Here is a 20,008-nt window from a genome sequence, read left to right on the forward strand (position 1 = left end):
AGGAGACGCTGGAACGCAAACATAGGGGCGGGGCTAGAGTCATGAACAGGAAGTGACGTTGTGGTCAAACTTGAACGCCTGATTGTCATTAGAAGGCAGTGAGTGCAGGTCAGTGGGGTCTCCGGGGGGTGTGCGGGGTCAGGCTCCTCACCTGCTGTGACAGCCTTGTGTCTGATCAGTATATATAGGGTGAGCTGCAGATAACAGCGCAGGAGCCGTGCACGTAACCATAGCTGCTTGTTGCGTCCTGTACTTTGTTGCTATCACTCCCTGAAGTGCGGAGCTGTGAGGACTTTGTAGCCGTGCTGTCCCGGTACTGAGCAGTAGGCGGCAGTATAATGTAGCCGTGCTGTCCCGGTACTGAGCAGTGGGCGGCAGTATAACGTAGCCGTGCTGTCCCGGTACTGAGCAGTAGGCGGCAGTATAATGTAGCCGTGCTGTCCCGGTACTGAGCAGTGGGCGGCAGTATAATGTAGTCGTGCTGTCCCGGTACTGAGCAGTAGGCGGCAGTATAATGTAGCCGTGCTGTCCCGGTACTGAGCAGTAGGCGGCAGTATAATGTAGTCCTGCTGTCCCGGTACTGAGCAGTGGGCGGCAGTATAACGCAGCAGTGCTGTCCCGGTACTGAGCAGTGGGCGGCAGTATAATGTAGCCGTGCTGTCCCGGTACTGAGCAGTGGGCGGCAGTATAACGCAGCACTGCTGTCCCGGTACTGAGCAGTAAGCGGCAATATAATGTAGTCGTGCTGTCCCGGTACTGAGCAGTGGGCGGCAGTATAATGTAGCCGTGCTGTCCCGGTACTGAGCAGTAGGCGGCAGTATAATGTAGCCGTGCTGTCCCGGTACTGAGCAGTGGGCGGCAGTATAACGTAGCCGTGCTGTCCCGGTACTGAGCAGTAGGCGGCAGTATAATGTAGCCGTGCTGTCCCGGTACTGAGCAGTGGGCGGCAGTATAATGTAGTCGTGCTGTCCCGGTACTGAGCAGTAGGCGGCAGTATAATGTAGCCGTGCTGTCCCGGTACTGAGCAGTAGGCGGCAGTATAATGTAGTCCTGCTGTCCCGGTACTGAGCAGTGGGCGGCAGTATAACGCAGCAGTGCTGTCCCGGTACTGAGCAGTGGGCGGCAGTATAATGTAGCCGTGCTGTCCCGGTACTGAGCAGTGGGCGGCAGTATAATGCAGCCGTGCTGTCCCGGTACTGAGCAGTAGGCAGCAGTATAACGCAGCACTGCTGTCCCGGTACTGAGCAGTAAGCGGCAATATAATGTAGTCGTGCTGTCCCGGTACTGAGCAGTGGGCGGCAGTATAATGTAGCCGTGCTGTCCCGGTACTGAGCAGTAGGCGGCAGTATAATGTAGTCGTGCTGTCCCGGTACTGAGCAGTGGGCGGCAGTATAATGTAGTCGTGCTGTCCCGGTACTGAGCAGTAGGCGGCAGTATAATGTAGCCGTGCTGTCCCGGTACTGAGCAGTGGGTGGCAGTATAACGCAGCCGTGCTGTCCCGGTACTGAGCAGTGGGCGGCAGTATAACGCAGCCGTGCTGTCCCGGTACTGAGCAGTGGGTGGCAGTATAATGTAGTCGTGCTGTCCCGGTACTGAGCAGTAGGCGGCAGTATAACGCAGCCGTGCTTTCCCGGTACTGAGCAGTGGGCGGCAGTATAACGCAGCCGTGCTTTCCCGGTACTGAGCAGTAGGCGGCAGTATAATGTAGTCGTGCTGTCTCGATACTGAGCAGTGGGCGGCAGTATAGTGTAGCCGTGCTGTCCCGATACTGAGCAGTAGGCGGCAGTATAACGCAGCCGTGCTGTCCCGATACTGAGCAGTAGGCGGCAGTATAATGTAGTCGTGCTGTCCCGGTACTGAGCAGTAGGCGGCAGTATAACGTAGCAGTGCTGTCCCGGTACTGAGCAGTGGGCGGCAGTATAACAGTATCACACATCTGTGTGGGCACAGCTGTGTGGTGGGTATATCTGGGCATTACTTTAGCTGGCACCCCTGGGTGGTAATACCTGGCTATTGGTATGGACACTGGAGATTTATCTGGGTCCTTGTATATGGGAGCTGCCATATAGACACCACCAAGTATATCTGCATTGAATTTAACTTAGGCTGCATTCACACGTTCCGGGAAGTTGTCCGTGCTCACGGATCCGTGCGCACGGACAATTTTACAGCCCATTGCTTTCTATGGGGCTATTCAGATGTTCCGTGATTTGACGGATCCGTGATCCGTTCCGTTAAAAAATAGGACATGTCATTACTCGGAACGGATGCACGGAAAGGATTCCCCATAGAAATCAATGAGATCCGTGTTTTTCACGGATGTACACGGATGTGACATCCGTGTTCATCCGTGAGAAACACGGATGTGATGTAATCAATGTCATTTAAAATGCTGTAAGACAGATCCTTGGAAAAAACGGACACGGATATAAAACGGATGCAAAACGGACTGTTTTGCACGGATCACGGAGGAAGCTGCCGGACCACAATCACGGACCGGGAAAATCACTGAACGTGTGAATGCAGCCTTAGTATGGAACTCCTAGATTTCTACTATTCTGCCCATCTGCCCCAGGACATGGCACAGTTGCCCACCGATCATTCACACTCAAGTCTCTGGAAAAGGGCGCTTAGATGATTGGCTCTGCATTGCTGGGAGGGTGGCATGGTAGGTAGATGACTGGCTCTGCATTGCTGGGAGGGTGGCATGGTAGGTAGATAATCGGCTCTGCATTGCTGGGAGGGTGGCATGGGTAGGTATATGGCCGGTTCCGCATTGCTGGGAGGGTGGCATGGTAGGTAGATAATCGGCTCTGCATTGCTGGGAGGGTCGCATGGGTAGGTAGATGGCTGGCTCTGCATTGCTGGGAGGGTCGCATGGGTAGGTAGATGGCTGGCTCTACATTGCTGGGAGGGTGGCATGGGTAGGTAGATGGTTGGCTCTGCAGTGCTGGGAGGATGGACACTTAGAAGTTTGGCTTTGCAGTTGGACAGTGCAGACAGTGTGAAAAGAGCCTTAGATTCAGATACTGATACATATGCTTTATTACATCCACTATGGGGGTGGACATATTGCCAGAACCTCTCCTGTGCTGTCATATAGGGGTTAGCTGGAGGAGAAAAAGTTCTGCCATGTTACCATTTTGACTCTGCTCCTACTGCTCCTCACAACTTTGTGTTCTTTATCCGAAAACATAGGAAAAGTCCATTCAGCCAATAACTGGGGTTGGTCACCACTGTGGTCACTGACTCCTTTAACAGAAGTTCGAGAATTTTCTTTACAGCAGATACATAATAGGTTATTTATTGTCTTTTGTTGGAGAGTATTTGTAATACAGTGGATTCAGGAAATTGCAGGAAATAAAGATATTCAATGGATATTGTGCAAACCAATTTAATAACAAGTCCATAGTAGTATAAGACCATAACTGGATATATGTGATACCAAATAAATGGTAGTATGAGTCTATGGGTGCCTGTACACAGAGAGGTTTATCTGAGAGAGTTTTGAAGCCAAAGCCAGGAATGGATTTTAAAAGAGGAGAGCGCTCAGTCTTTCCTTTTGACCTGTTCTCTGTTTATAGTCTGTTCCTGGCTTTGGCTTCAAAAGTCTGTCAGATAAATCTCTCTGTGTAAAGGCACCCTATAACTAGCCCTATGTAATGTAAATCATGTGTTCCTGCAAAACTTTCCCACTGATGTTTTGCTCAGTACTCAAACATTGATCGGTATCTGAACAAAATCAGGAGAGGTAACTGTCAGCTAAACTATTGTTCAGCTGACAGTTATTGTATTGTTCTGGAACAACAAGGTTACAGGATTTCGGAGCTCCCGCATCATGATTAATTATGATGTCGGGAGCTCCGATACCGTTTAAATGTTTGCGCTGGTGTACTGATACAGCTGTGCGGCTGTGACAGTACACCAACGCAAACTTTCAATTAGTACCGGAGTTCCTGACATCATAATTAATCATGATGCGGTGAGCTCTGAGGTCTACTCCACAGAACACCGTCCGTGCTACGGGCAGTTTGTGGAGAAGGTGTGAAAGCACCCTTAGGCCGGGTTCACACTACGTAAAAAACACGTCTGTATTTTATGAAACCAACCATAATTGCACAAACAACCGCCGTTCTTTGCACAATTACAGCCGGTTTCATAAAATACGGCCGTGTTTTTTACGTAGTGTGAACCCGACCTTACACTTTTGGCCTACAAACAGGTGTGAATTGTAGCTGAATTCTACACCAAGCTGGTGTACCAAATGCTATACCTCTGAGATCGCGACAGAACAGTACGGTCTGGACACATTCCAGACAATTTTTTTATCTGTAGATTTGGGCAGAATGGACGTGTAATGGTGCGTTTACACAGAGAGATTTTTCTGACAGATTTTTGAAGCCAAAGCCAGGAACAGACTATAAACAGAGAACAGGTCACAAAGGAAGGATTGAGATTTCTCCTTTTTTTTTCAAATCCATTCCTGGCTTTGGCTTCCAAAATCTGTCAGATAAATCTCTCTGTGTAAACGCACCATTACACAACCACATATCATGGATGGAGATGGGAGATAAATGCTCTGTGTGTTTTCACTTAACAAAAAGCAAAAATAATCAATGTATTGGACCATATTGTGACAAAAACAGTCACATTTGTGTCAAAAAGAGTGCAAAATTAAGTCCAAGTCATTTACTACCTCCTGTCTATGCCCAAGAAACACACAAACAGAATCATTACACACTTTACACCAGGTTTTGACCACTTCCTTTAGCTTTACATATAAAAAAGAAAATCAGATGTAAAATTAGCTTTACCAACAGAAGTTTATTTTCAGCCATATTTTGTCTCACTTGCAGAGTCCTATCTGTATATGAAACACTTTGAATTTGGTCTTGAAAAGAAAGTCCTGGAAAACATGGATATAGCCTGATAGCCCTATTCCACGGAATGATTATCGGCCAACAACTGTCCTGTGGAATAGAAGGCAACGATCAGTCAGCTGATCGTTGCGTCATTTATCTTTCAAACATGTTGAAAAACAAACGACTCATACAGCAATGATCTGCTGCCGTCGCCCCATGGAATAGCAGCTGCGGCAGCAGACCACTGCAGTATGTTATGGGCTACCTGGACGATTTAGCGATCACCCGGGCAGCCTCCCCGCACCCCCGAACTCACCCGCTCGCTGCAGCCGTGTAGAATAGCTGATAGTGCTCGTTTGCTTCTCTCAGTCGGCCCTTGGAATAAGGCCTTCAGGCTGGGTTCACATGCTATAAGACAGCGGCCATTCTGTGACACTGGTGTGTCACAGAACAGCTGCTGTCTGTGAAGTTCACCCTGGTCGGTACTGCAGTACCCGCCAGATGAACTTCATTTCTTTTGAATTGGAATGCGGGCACGTTCGGGTGTGCCCGCACTCCGATTAACCATTGCAGACAATGTAAAGTGCAGCCGGGGGCCGTACTATCCATTGTGTGCACAGACTATTTTGTGTGGCTGCAATTCAGTGAATTCCATGTTTTCCAGGCAGCCCTAGCCCTGCATCCAACTTCTTTAGCCACTGGTAATCAAATGGCAAGAGTTTGGGTTCAGTGGAAGTTCACTCATCCCTACTCTCACTTTAAATCAGTCAAAAAGTAATCCACTGTTGGTTATGTTTCTGTGTGCCATAAAGTAATCTGGAAACCTTTGGGATAAAGGTGGCCATACAATTTATGATGAAGTTGACCAAATCCGCCACCAGAGGTATAAAGGGTATGGGGGCCTCCTGCCTCCACCAACATAAGATATTGGTGGAGCTAGGGGTTAGCCATGATGCATTTCCGCTCCCTGACCCTTTTGTTTTCAGAGGGATAAGCCAGCACTAGGGCAGTCTGGCTGCAGCTTACCCCTCCCCATAAGGAACTGTTATTGAAGATGTATAGGCACCTTTACCCAATTACTACGTAGTCCTACATAAGAAGGATCAAACTGGAAAGTAACATAAACACGTTTAATCTCCCCTTTAAGGTTTACCAGACATGTAGATCCTTGTCTTTCTGGAATATCCTGTCCTGTCTTAGGCCACAATTACCTGACATACTTCCTGACTTGTGACCAATCCATGGTATATCAAGCCAGGTATCACATTGTGATCTAGTTTTTCTACCTTGATAATTTCATCAAAATGACACTATGGTTTTAGCTGTGCGAGGCCAACAACTTTTACCTTCCAAAGGGCTCGGTTAGTTGTCTTCTGAATGTCAGTTTTGTCTTATTCTATGGGCCTTTGAAGTTCTTGTTATGATTTCTCTATTTCAGGGAACACGCTGGAGTTCATCATCTTTAGTCGGTGCCTGACCTTTCCACTGGATAGTTTAAAATGGAAAAGGAAGAGAATCACTTAACAGAAAAGATCTTAACTATTACCCTGGAGATCATCTTCCTCCTGACTGGAGTGGTGAGGAAAACATTTAATTATAACATCATAATAAAAAGAAAATGAAACATTGTCATGGTCTTTGTTTTACCCTATAGACTTATGGACCAGTGAAGAAGCCAGTTGAATGTCATAGGTCACAGAGTCCTATCTTAGAGTCTTCGCCTCTGTTACTTATACATGAGAGAAAAACTGATGAGAAAATCCTTGAACTCACAAATAAAATCATTAAGCTTCTGAGTGGAGAGGTGAGTGCTGCTGGGACATTCTACAGCAACATTAAGGATAATAATTAGAGATGAGCGAACCTTGAGCATGCTCGAGTCCATCCGAACCCGAACATTCGGCATTTGATTAGCGGTGGCTGCTGAACTTGGATAAAGCCCTAAGGCTATGTGGAAAACATGGATATAGTCATTGGCTGTTTCCATGTTTTCCAGACAACCTTAGGGCTTCATCCAAGTTCAGCAGCCCCCGCTAATCAAATACCGAACGTTCGAGTTCATCTCAACTTAAACCCGAACCCGGTTCGCTCATCTCTAATAATAATTCTATCATTGCATGTGACAGGTTCGGGTAAAAACACCAGTTGATTTGAAAGAAAAATATTTTCACTGGACAACCCCTTTAATGTGAACAATTCTGAGGGGCAACTAGAGTTTTCACTCGATAAAACCCTACACCAGAGATTATCCATCTTACCCCTATGATATCACATTTAGATCTTAAGTATAATTTAAGATCATAGTGTATGTCTGTAAACAAGTAAACACGTTATAAAATGATTCCTTACTATATGGTCTGTAAATATTTTATGCTTATAAAGCATAGAGACCTGGGCTCCATTCAGAGTTCTGCTTTTGTAGAATGATGGATCTTCTTTATATTGTATCATTTCATGTTCTGTAGGGCACAAAGCAGGTGGTTGTTCCTCCAGAGCAAGCACATGAAGAAGCAGCAGATACCGATGGGATGAATGAAAATGGTGGGGAAATGGGTGAGTCAGTTTTTCTTCCATCTTCTACTCTCATTTGTCTTATAAATTTTGTAGTGTTTCCCTTTCTGCTTGGTTTTCTTCATTTTTTTTGCTGATATAATTATTTTCTTTTTTTTTTTCTTTCATTCTCCTTTTCTTTTGTTATTGTCCTGACTTCCTATGTCTCTCACATACTTGTCTTCTACCGTTTATCCTTTTTCTCTTCTCAGTTGCCAGCTTCTACTTTTTATTTTTCTCTTTCGCCTTGGAATCCTCAGTGGTTGCCTTCTTTTCTCTTTCCTTGCTCTCCTCCTTTCTTCTCATTGTCTCCGTATGCCTTCTTGCCATCTTTCTTTTTGTAGTAATTCTTAGCATCCTTCTCTTTCTAATTGTCATCTTTTTTCTTCTATGCCCTTCAACATCTTTCTACATTTTCTTCTTGATGTCTTCTCTTTTTCATTGTTCTTCTCCTTGTTTTCTATCATAAGCCCACCCCACTTCTTACAACGCTTTCACTTATGTAACACAGATGTTAATGAATGTAACATTTGGCCAGAACTCCATTAATGTATTTTTGGCACCAAATTATTATAATGCATTGATAGATCTAGTTAAGCGTTAAAGAGATTCCCATTTCCATATTAAGGGGATATCCTCAAGACATTTCCTATATGTCTGATGTGTGCACTTCCTGTCTCTGGGATTGTCCTTATTTTGTGATTGAGGAGAGTAACATAAACTGCATATATCTTGGTGCTACAATGTTTGCGCAACCCCCATTAAAGTCAAGCTGTGCAAAATGTTTAAAATAATCTGCTTTGCTGATTCAGGCCTCCTGACCACTTCCAGCTGCCATAAGTAAGACTTTGGGAGCTGGGAGGCCCTCAATCTCAGAATTTGTGTGATTTCTATTGGTGGGACCCACATCTATCAGACACTTATGGCATTTCCTGTGCTATGCTATTAGGGTAGCTTCACACATAACGGATCCGCAGCGAATTTCACGCTGCGAGTTTGCAGCGAAAACTGCTGCGGATCCTGATAGTGTGAAGTGAATGAGTCACATACCCGCAGCGGAATTTTCATTCCGCTGCCAGTATGTGACCCGGCCCCTTTAACCTGCTCGGCACCATGGCTGTGTGTGAGGCTCCCGCCTCCCGTTGGTCCCCATCAGCCAATCAGTGCCGCCGAGCAGGTAATGTATGCTCCGGACCAGGGGCTGTGGGGGGTTAAAGGGACCGGCTCACACTACTTATCCTCTATTCACATAAAAGGAAATAAGTGTTAGCTCACAAGAAACGTCCTGCAAGTCTGAGAACAGGGCCTAAAGTCTTGGATCCAAATGGAGGTAGCAGTCGCACCATTCATTGTCCATGGAGCTGTCAGAGATGGCCAATGGCTGTACTCCTTTGTTTCCCGCAGCTCATGTGTGACTCGGCACTCCATTCAAAACAAAGACTTTGGATCCTGTTCTTGGGTCATAGCAGTTGGAGCCCCCCCCTGCAATCTGACACTTATCCTCTATTCTGATAAGGGATAATAGTAGAAAAGAAGCTAGCGCAAGGTCTGCATGTAGTAGGGATAGGCCATCACAACAGCAAACATATAAAAAATACAGGTCACAGCATAGCCAAGGAGTCATCCATGTGGATCCAACATATTTTATTTGAAGTCCACCATCATACACAAAGTGACATTTCGGCAGATAAAACTAGCTTTATCTGCCAAAATGTAGCTTTTTGTATGATGGTGGACTTCAAATAAAACACATTAGTTCCACATGGATGACTCCTTGGCTATGCTTTGACCTGTATTTTGTATCTGACGATATGGAATACGTTATTTAACTTAGAAAGCCCCATTTACGTTTTCTTTTTATCACTTGTATTTATAAATACAAGTATTATTTCCATATTCTTTGTTCCTTTTCATTCCAGGTCATCATTTGGAAGAAGACAACAACTGCTTTGAGACACCTGAGTCTGAAGCTGGCCAAAGTACTATGGAGCATCAACCCAATGACAGCCTTGCTTCAGAAGAAGCAGCAGCAGCAAATGACAGTGACAGTGCAGCTACTGGTACTTTGGAAAATGGCGAGCGTACAAGTAGCGTCCTCAATTCTGAACCAGATAGATTAAATTCTAAGCAAAAAAAGAAGCACATTTGTATTGAATGCGGTAAAGCATTTTTGCGCATAGCACACTTGGTTGTACACCAGAGAACACACTCGGGTGAGAAGCCCTTCTCATGTTCATCTTGTGAAAAAAGCTTCATCAGTAAATCACGTCTGGACCGCCACTGGAAAATTCACACGGGAGAGAAAAGATACTTTTGTGCAGAGTGTGGAAAAAGTTTCTTTAATAAATCCCATCTCCAAATCCATCAAAGAATCCATAAAGGTTATAAACCATTTGTCTGTCCCGATTGTGGTAAATCTTTTACAGAGCGCTCCAACTACACCCGTCATCTGAAGATCCATACCGGGGAAAAGCCCTATACGTGTTCTGTTTGCAGTCAAAGCTTTGTGCAGCTAATTCACCTCTTGGTGCATCAAAAAAAACATGAAGTTGAAAACCAGTTTTCGTGCCCAAAATGTAAAGTGTTTTTCCCTTCAGAAGAATCCTTCCTGACCCATCAGAAAGTCTACAATCATAAACTGTATTCCTGTCCTGAATGCAGAAAGTGTTTTCTGAATGTTGGTAGCTGCGTCAGACATCAAAGACTTCATACAGGGGAGAAGCTATATACCTGCCCTGACTGCAAGAAGCGGTTTATAAATAAATACCATCTGGTAACGCATAAAAGAATCCACACGGGTGAGAAACCTTTTGCCTGTTCAGAGTGCGAGAAGCATTTCAGTGATAAATCCGGTCTGAAGAAGCATCTGGCATCTCACAGGGGAGAAACGCCCTTTAAATGCAATGAATGTAATCGAGGTTTTAAGCAGAAAGTAAGCCTTTTTCTACATCAACAGCTTCATAAGGGCAATAAAGTACTTTCCTGCTCTAGATGTAGAAAATATTTTTCCAACGAGTACGATCTGCTGACCCATCAGAAGATGCATGAAGGTGATAACCCAATATCTTGCCCACAGTGTCATAAAGTGTTTGCCAGTAAAGTAAGCTTAGTAGCCCATCAGAAACGGCACTTTGGGGAGAAGCCATTTTCATGTTTAGACTGTGGAAAAGCCTTTAACGACAAGTCAAGTTTGGTTGCACATCGGAGAGTCCACACAGGAGAGAAACCATTCGCCTGCGCCGACTGTGGCAAAGTGTTTTCCATTAAGTCAAATATGGTCCGACATCAAAGAACTCAGACAGGAGAGGAGCCTTTTACTTGTACAGAATGTGGAGAAAGCTTTAGATCAAAATCATGTTACGATTTTCATAGGAAAAGTCATACGGGGGTAAAATATTTTCCATGTTCCAAATGTGGAGAAAAGTTCGCCGACAGGACGAGCTGGCGTAAGCATAGGCGGAGTCACAAAGAAAAGAAGATTTACACTGAACTGCAAAAGCAACAACAATTGTATGAATGCGCTCAGTGCAAAAAGACTTTTAATAAAAAGTCCAACTTGGTAAGACATATAAAAATACATGACAAGTAATATTTTGAGAAAACCAGTGTAAAAAAAATCTTCTGAGAAGATGTTAAATTCTGAGACAGGTTCTCTAATCTTAGCTAGATTCCTGGCGGTCAAATCCCTTTTACGCAAGAGTATTACAAGCACTCATGTAAGATAGGCCCTCATAGACCTCCTAGGAATGATATGGACCTTAAGAAAAGGCATACGCTCATTGACAAAGATAAAGTAACGCACTGACACGGAAATGTCAGATTGCTGCAAAAGTCTGCAGTTATATCTCAGGCAGATATGCTCCCCTGCTGCCCTATAAAATTGATTTCAGAGGCTACTTTTGGGTAGTGTACCTTTTTGTTAAATATTGTTGGCTGCTAGATATACCTTTATGAGGCACCCCAAGACACTTTGCCCAGTTGACAGAGAGGGGGGTCATCATTGGAATAAGAGGAGCCGGATGGTCATTTCAGTGAATTACCCACTATCTGTAACGAAGCTGTTAGGAGCAGCAGTCATATAAAGGTACGCACATATGGTGAATAGGCTCTAGGCAGGCCATACAGACCACTAGTAGAGAGGATCTTTTGACATGCTTACAAGGAAGAGCTGCTCCCGCAGTTTACTTGTCCACCATCCAGTGGCTTCTTTATTACATCCCTTGCCTCTGCCTGGTCCATTTCCAGGCTCTTAGAAAGAGCCAAGTGTGTTCAACTTTGCTTCACCTTTCATGTTTCTCAGCCATCAGAGATTCCAGATATGCCTTTATAATCCTGGGTAGCCCCTTTAATGAAACACTTGTGTTAAGAGGTGTGCCCCAATACAGTCATCCCTAATTTAAAATGGCCTCAAGTTACAATATTTTTAACATACAATGGTTCTTTCTGGACCATCGTAACTTGAGACTAGACTCAACATACAATGCTACAGACAGTCAGGATCTGCAGCACATGTGAATAACTAGATGATAAATCAATGAAACTGGCCATTTTACTGGTAAATCCCCAGTATTACTGAAATGCATGCACTGGTTGGCTGTCTGGTAGTGATTGAGTATAGTGTGATACTACATGTCCTGTGCTGCTCTTTAGCTGGGCCAGTTTTCCATAGAAATTTGGTCTCAACATACAATATTTTTAACATACAATGTTCCTTTCTGGACCATCATAACTTGAGACCGGACTCAACATACAACACTACAGTCAGGATCTGCGGCACATGTAAATAACTAGATCAACCAATGAAACTGGCCGTTTTACTGGTAAAACCCCAGTATTAGTGGAGTGCCTGCACTGGTTGGCTGTCTAGTAGTGATTCTCTACAGTATAGTGTGATACTACATGTCCTGTGCTGCTCTTTTCCTGTGCAGTTTTCCATAGAATTTTGGTCTCAACATACAATGGTTTCAACATACAAGTCTTCCTGGAGCCAATTAATATAATATGTTGAGGGACCACTGTACTTATATCCATATAGTGTATTATTTATTGCAAACACAGCAATTCCAAATTTTTTTTTCTTCTTGATATGATTATGGTCTGGTGAACAGAGTTTTATGTTTTATTACTTTTACACATTACATGTGTGTTTCAGGGTTGGTCGTAACCTTTTTAGTCTTGTGGGGGCTAGTTATTTGCTAGTTTTATTCCATTTTGGGTGGAAGGATATTCTGGCATTCCTCTTTTATTGTGTTCTCAGTGCAGGATAAATAATACATTCGTATTAGAGTACAGGTTGTTACAGTGGTGGCAGTACCAATTGTATATTTTATAATTTTGTACCAAGTTTTTTTTACATTTTTAACATTTATATTTTAACAATTTTTCCCTTTTTTTGTCACACTAAGGCACTTAACCGTAAAGCTTCTGTATTACAGAGTAACTGACAGGCTCTAGTAGTGTCTGATAGGAAGACAAGAACGGCAGAACTGGGCATTTTGGCACCCCATAATCGTTGTCTGTGATATAAAAGGGGTTGAAGGAGAAGTCCCATGAAAATTGAAGTTGGAAGGTGCAGAAAAATAATAAGGTAAACTTACCCGTCCTCGTGCCCTGTAGTGCCGCTCCCGGGTCCCGATGACAGCCGCTGTTGTCCTGCAGCTCTTCTGCAATGTCACATACCCAGCTGAGTGATTGCCTGCTTAGCCAATCACTGACTGGCTGAGTGGGGAATCATTGCAGCTGGGTACATGACGTACCTGGATTTCAGCTGAAGATGACAGCAGATGGCCATCAACGGGACTCAGGAGCTACACAACCAAGGCTCGGGGATGGGATGAGTTTACATGTTTATTATTTTCCTGTGCCCCCCTGCCTGCCGTCTTTCGATTTTGTGTGACTTTCTTTTTAAAGCGACTCTGTACCCACCAAAACGCTAGTACCATCCATATGATGAGAGTAAATCCTTACTGGTTGTGTCTTTTAAAATGCACCCGGTGCCTTGGTTAGAGCAAAAAAATGTTTTTTTTACTCTAACCAAAGCACCAGGTGCATTTTAAAAGACATGACTTGTAAGGAATTATGCGGATGGTACTAGCGATTTGTGGGGTGGGTTGGTGGATAAAGAGTATATTCCAGCAGTTTGACCCTAACTGTGAATGGTGCGGATGCAGCACCTGTGTGCTTCATCACTGTGGTGTATATTTACAACACTTGGAATGAACTACCTAACGCCAGTGCCCTAAATGTACAGCAGATGTGCCAAGAGGTTAAACACCTACATTTGGGTAAAAGTGATTAGGACGTGGTAATCTAATTTAGACCAAAGAAATGTAATTGATTTTTGTTGTTGAAATGTGTTGTGTCAGAAATAAGTTTGATACCTTTTTACGTAAAAAGTATATGTATGTTTGTTTACCTGTTAATTTGCAAAAGTATTTAAAAAGATCAGCAAACCTTTGGACGTAATTAGTTTCTTTGTCTGTAAGTTTGTTTATAAATGAAGATTTCAAGCTGCCAACTAGCCCAGGCAACCCCGGCAAATTCCGGTGACGGCAGCACGCAGTAATGGTGTTAGAGGTCACTAAGGCCACATTCACACACCCGTAGTGCAGTCCGTGGCCGCGGACCGCACTACCGTATGTGTATCCGTAGTGCTCCGTGCTTCACGGAGCACTACGTTCACACATCATTACCCCAACGATCCATGCCGCAAAAAAACGCTTCACGTACGGACGTGTTAACAGGGCCATAGGATAACATTGGTTTCATGTGCAATTGCGGACAGAACAACGGATGTGTGAATTAGCCCTGAGATCCCTAAAACGTTATCATTATGCAAAAAGCTTTGCGGAGCCTCAGTTACGAGTCTCAAAACACGGGACTACTGCTGCTGCCCAGGCACAGGACATAACAAACAGCCTATTCGTAGGGCCCTATTCCACAGTAACGATAATCGGCTGGATCGGCCCCATTTGGGCCGATTTTCGTTCGGTGAAATAGAGAGAACGATCAGCCGATGATCGTGTCATCGGCTGATCTTTCATTTAGGGCCAGACCTAAAATCATCGTTCCCCCACCGCGCATCGCTACGGTTGAATAGCGGTGCGCGGCGGGCAACCAACGATTTGAGAAGAAGCAGCAGCAGCATCATAATACATTACCTGGCTGCAGGGCTTCTTCATCCCCGGGTCACACGCGCTCTATCTTCTGAATGGCCGGTCATCTGACGGAGCGCTCAGCTAATTACAGGCCGGGACCGCCGCGGCCTGTGATTGGCTGAGTGTGGCCTGTCAGCTGACCGGCCATTCAGAAGATAGAGTGCGGGGGACCCGGGGAGGAGACGGAGCAGAGGACAAGCCCTCCAGCCAGGTAATGTATGATGCTGCAAGGACATCGGTAACGATGTCCCTGCAGCCCTCGCTCAACGATCATCGGGCCGTGGAATAGGCCCAGTAAACGAGCGCGATCTATCAGATCGGCGCTCGTTTACATCGTTGATCGGGCCCTCCTCGGCCCGTGGAATAGGACCCTTACCTGGTGTTCTCCTATGTCAGCTTCTATCCTTGGCAGAACAATCCCACCTCCACTTCCAAAATTTGTACATCTGGAAGTGACAGCCTGATCAGCCAATCATTGGCTGCAGTTCTGTTCCATCTCAGTCAGTGAATGACACCAGTTGATTTGAAAGAAAAAAATTTTGGGTGAATAACCCCTTTTAAGGAACCCCTGCTTTATTGCACAACAGATAAAATTCTCTAGAGAATTAAATGATATATTTGTAAAGTCAATTTAGATCAAATTTTTTCTAATTATGTTAAAAATGATGCCTCTTATATGGGTTTGCTTATTTCTTCACATTACTGTAACTAATTACATGTGAATAGAGTGTTTTCAATGAACATTTTTTTTAATTACTATTATTATTTCGGATACAAGTGCATTTTAACAAAACTGTACCTTAAAGGGTTTGTTCACCAAAATAGTTTTTCTCTCAAATCAACTGGTGTCAGAGATTTGTAATTTACATCTATTAAAAAAAAGTCTTCCAGTACTTTTCAGCTGCTGTAAGTGATGTATTCTTTCAAGTCTGATACAGTGCTCTCTGCTGCCACCACTGTCCATGTCAGAAACTGTTCAGAGCAGTAGCAAATCCCCTGGAAAACCAGACTGGAAAGAATACCACTTCCTGCAGGACCTACAGCAGATGATAAGTACTGTAAGACTTGAGATTTTTGATAAAAGTACATTACAAATCTCTGGCATTTTCTGTCACCGGCTGATTTGAAAGAAAAAATAGGTAGATGCGTTTTGATTGATACTGGTGGAGACTGTGGGCTCCTCAGACTCTGCTCCTTGAGTTACATCAGCACTCCTCAGTGATCCGGGGATCTACCTATTACATGGGCCCTGTAAACGATCTGCTAGATTGGCACTCGTTTACTGGACCTATTACATGGCTCGATAATCGTTTAACAAGGGCTGCATGGACATTGTTACTGATGTCCTTGCAGCCCTTGCTTAACCTCTTAAGGACATATGACGTATCCGTACGTCATATGACCGGAAGAGGTGTTCAGAGCGGGGCCGTGCGGCAACCCTGCTCTGAACTGCCGCGATCCCGGGTGCCGTGTGTAGCCCGGGACCGCGGCTATTAGTGGGCATGGTCTGATTTGCCGTGCCCGCTAATTAAGTAATCGGAGGCAGCTGTCAAAGTTGACCGCTGCATCCGATTACCGTATGCAGCCATTCCCTGGTATCTAGTGGCGGAGATCGCTCCTCCGGGACGTTGTCTAGGAGGAGCGATCTCCGTGTCTATTACCTGCTGGGGTCCGCTCCAAGATGGTTGTTGTTAGTAAAAAGCCCCCTCCCCTAAAAAAAGTTTGAATCACCCCCCCTTTCCCCATGTTATAAATAAATAAACATGTTTGCTATTGCCGTGTGCGTAATCGCCCGAACTATTAATCAATTCCAGATCTCGCACGGTAAACGGCGTAAGTGCAAAAAAAACCCAAAGTGCAAAATTGCGCGTTTTTGGTCGCATCAAATCCAGAAAAAATGTAATAAAAAGTGATCAAAAAGTAGCATATGCGCAATCAAGGTACCGATAGAAAGAACACATCATGGCGCAAAAAATGACACCTGACACAGCCCCATAGACCAAAGGATAAAAGCGCTATAAGCCTGGGAATGGAGCGATTTTAAGGAACATATATTTGTTAACAATGGTTTGAATTTTTTACAGGCCATCAGATAAAAGAAAAGTTATACATGTTACATATCGTTTTAATCATAACGACTTGAGGAACATATATAACAAGTCAGTTTTACCCCAGGGCGAATGGCGTAATAACAAATACCCCCCAAATAAAAGAAATGCGTTTTTTTTGTTCAATTTCACCACACATTGAATTTTTTTCTGGTTTTGCAGTGTACTTTATGCAAAAATTCAGCCTGTCACTGCAAAGTACAATTAGTGACGCAAAAAAATAAGGGCTCATGTGGGTTTCTAGGTGGAAAAATGCAAGTGCTATGGCCTTTTAAACACAAGAAGGAAAAAACGAAAATTGGCCCCGTCCTTAAGAGGTTAAAGAGGATGTACCACCAGGTTCATCCTCTTGAATTTAACACACCGATAGAACGGCACCATCATGGGGAAGCCGGTCCGTTTTTCAAACCGCGGCCCGGTTCCTGTGTACGGCGCTGAAGCACTGGAGGTCAGCCAGCCCGCCCTCAGTGGGAGGGAATTCCTTCCCCTCTATGTCGCGGCTCTATTGATTCTAACGGAGCCGCATCATAGAGGGGAGGAAATTCCCTCCCACTGGGGACGGGGCGGGCTGGCTAACCTCCAGTGCTTCAGCACGGCCCAGTACCGCTGGATAGAATGGCGCCGTACACAGAAACCGAAAAACGGACCGCGCCATCGGCTTCCCCATGACGGCGCCGTTCTATCGGTGTGGTAAATTCAAGAGGATGTATCTGGTGGTACATCCTCTTTAAGATCTATACATTACCTATGCATGCTGCAGGGCTCCTCTTACGGTGCACTTCTCACCGAGTCCCGCGCGGCAACTCCAGAGCGGCCTGTCTCAGCTGACAGGCTGCTCAGCCAATCACTGGCCGCAGAGGTCCTGGCCAGTGATTGGCTGAGCAACCTGTCAGCTCAGACAGGCCGCTCTGAAGTTGAAGCATGCGGGACCTCGTGAGAAGCGGACCGCAAGAGGAGCCCTGCAGCATGCATAGGTAATGTATAGAGTTTGGAAATTGTCAGCTGTCGACCACACACTGCTGTTGCACGTAGCATTGCGCGGTCGGGGCCCGAAAATTATAGGTCCAAACCTATATCAATGATCAGCCGATGATCATTGTGTTCATTACATGGAGTGATAATCGGCTGTATAGGGCCGATTCGGCCAATTATCGTTCCTTGTAATAGGGCCCTTACGATCCAACACCGTTAACATTCTGGCTTGAATCTTAAGATGTTGCTTTAATGGCCTTCTCAACATTGAAATGGCAGCATCAAGAAGGGCAAGTCCTGGGGTTATAGTTGGAATAAAGATCTATCCTCCTCAGTAATGAGCCCCTCTTTTGTCACTGACAGCCAGCGATTGGTCTGGGGACCACGTGGGTGATGCCCTTGTGCTGGAATGTTAGGGCCCTATTCCACCGGACGATTATAGTTCAGATTATCGTTAAATCGTTCGAATCTAAACGATAATCGTTCGGTTGAAATGCAGTTAACGATTAACGACCGAACGAGAAATCGTTGATCGCTTTATAAGACCTGGACCTATTTTTATCGTTGCTCGTTTCGCAAAACGTTAGCAAATCGTTTGCATTGAATAAGACATTGTTCGGGTCGTTCGCAATAGATACGAACGCAATAGCGAATAAATAGCGAAGAAAAAACTATCGCAATTACGATCATAAGTAACGATTATCATTCCATGGAAATGAGTGAACGTTTTCAGGTCTTTCGCAATAGCGGTCGTTTGAGATCGTTAATCGTTAAGGATTATGCAAACGATAATCGTCTGGTGGAATAGGGCCCTTACACTGGTCCTACTCCTCAGATTATGGTGTGGACGCTCATACATGATACTGAGTAAATCAAGAAAAATCTTTTATCATCTACACATCATTAATGATCCTGTTTTTGTTAATTTCACAAATATTCTGTCCTGGTGTTGCAAAATCTGCTGATAGGTAAATCTATCAGTGGGGGGTCTCAGCATGGAGACCCCGGCAAATCAAAACAGTTCACTTGTTTCTGTCATAACTGATACTGAGTAAATTCAGAACTTATCAGCTGCTGTATGTCCTGCAGGAAGTGGTATATTCTTTCCAGTTTTACTCAGTGCACTCTGCTGCCACCTCTGTCTGTGACAGGAACTGGCCAGAGCAGTAGCAAATCCCCATAGAAAACCTCTCCTGCTCCACAGACTAGCTAGAATAACACATCCTTCAGGACATACAGTGACTGAAAGACTGGCAGTTTTTAAATAGAAGTAAATTATAAATCTCTGGAACTTTCTGACACCAGTTGATTAAAAAACAAACAAACATTTTTTCACTGGAGTACCCCTTTAAGTTTGGTGCACTGGTCGTCCCTCCTTATGAATATTCATCTAGTGCTCTGCATTGATGAGCGATGGGGCGACATCGCAACAGAGCAGGGGCGGAGAGGATCGGTACACTGAGGGCTGTAGTCCTGTCCCCAGTGCATATTGAATAAAGAGAAGATTTACCAAAAATGAAGATAAGTTGACGACCTTTGTTTTCAGCGCTTCTTATGATATGGGTAGTTTCCTGTTAATATAAAAATGGTAGGGGGGTGTTTTGAATCTTTAATAGGGAGTGACATCACTTGCGCAGACAGGGGGCGGGGCACTTCCCGGGACATGGTTTTGCTGGGGCTGTCTCCTCAAAATCGGGACTGTTGGCAACTATGCACTGTGTGAGGCCAATCTACCGTACAAGGACACTATGGCTGACACATGGAACTGTGTTATAAATTACACTATACAGTGGTGCCTTGGATTACGAGCATATTTCGTTAGGGGACCGCGCTTGTAATCCAAATCCACTCCTAAACCAAAGCAAATTTTCCCATAAGAAATGCAGACAATTGGTTCTACACCCCAAAAATAATGATTTATTGTTTTGAATAACAATGTATATTGTAATAACATAATGTAAAACAGATGAAACAAACATTCAGAAACAGCAGAATATGTGATATTATAAGTTACTGTACAGTAATGGAGAGGATGGGAAACACAAGGGCTGACAGAGACTGCCGGGAGTATAAAGGAATGAGCAGGGCAGATGTGGGCACATACATGCAGCGCTCTCTGTCCGGGGAGAGAGGGGTTACAGCTATGGAGAGATTACCTCCACAGTCCTGTCCCCTGATGTAAGCCCCAGCCTGAAGTTGATTTGCTGTGATTTAGGTGAGGGAGACTTCCTGGGTCAGAGTACAGGGCTGTAGACCAACCTGTGCAGGCCATGCCCCTCCCCCTCCCACCCAGTACAGGGAGCTCTTAAACCAAACCAATGCTCTTAAACCAAGTCACAATTTTGAAAAACTTTGAGCT

General features: G+C 44.7%; 1 protein-coding gene across 3 annotated transcripts; it reads left to right on the forward strand.

Moving 5' to 3' along the window:
* The first annotated feature begins 50 nt into the window (after positions 1-50).
* On the forward strand, positions 51-13,415 carry LOC138799575 (zinc finger protein 271-like). Of its 3 annotated transcripts, none has more exons than XM_069980954.1 (5): positions 51-98; positions 6,301-6,439; positions 6,517-6,666; positions 7,328-7,415; positions 9,332-13,415. In XM_069980954.1, the coding sequence occupies exons 2-5, from the start codon at positions 6,362-6,364 to the stop codon at positions 10,999-11,001; spliced, it is 1,986 nt and encodes a 661-aa protein (XP_069837055.1). In that variant the 5' UTR covers positions 51-98; positions 6,301-6,361; the 3' UTR covers positions 11,002-13,415. The 3 variants fall into 3 exon arrangements, with proteins under 3 accessions (XP_069837055.1, XP_069837053.1, XP_069837054.1); XM_069980952.1 differs by having other exon boundaries at positions 53-108; XM_069980953.1 differs by lacking the exon at positions 51-98 and adding an exon at positions 2,263-2,668.
* The last annotated feature ends 6,593 nt before the right edge of the window (positions 13,416-20,008 follow it).

The sequence above is a fragment of the Dendropsophus ebraccatus genome, chromosome 8 (assembly GCF_027789765.1).
Source record: "Dendropsophus ebraccatus isolate aDenEbr1 chromosome 8, aDenEbr1.pat, whole genome shotgun sequence".
NCBI lineage: Eukaryota > Metazoa > Chordata > Amphibia > Anura > Hylidae > Dendropsophus > Dendropsophus ebraccatus.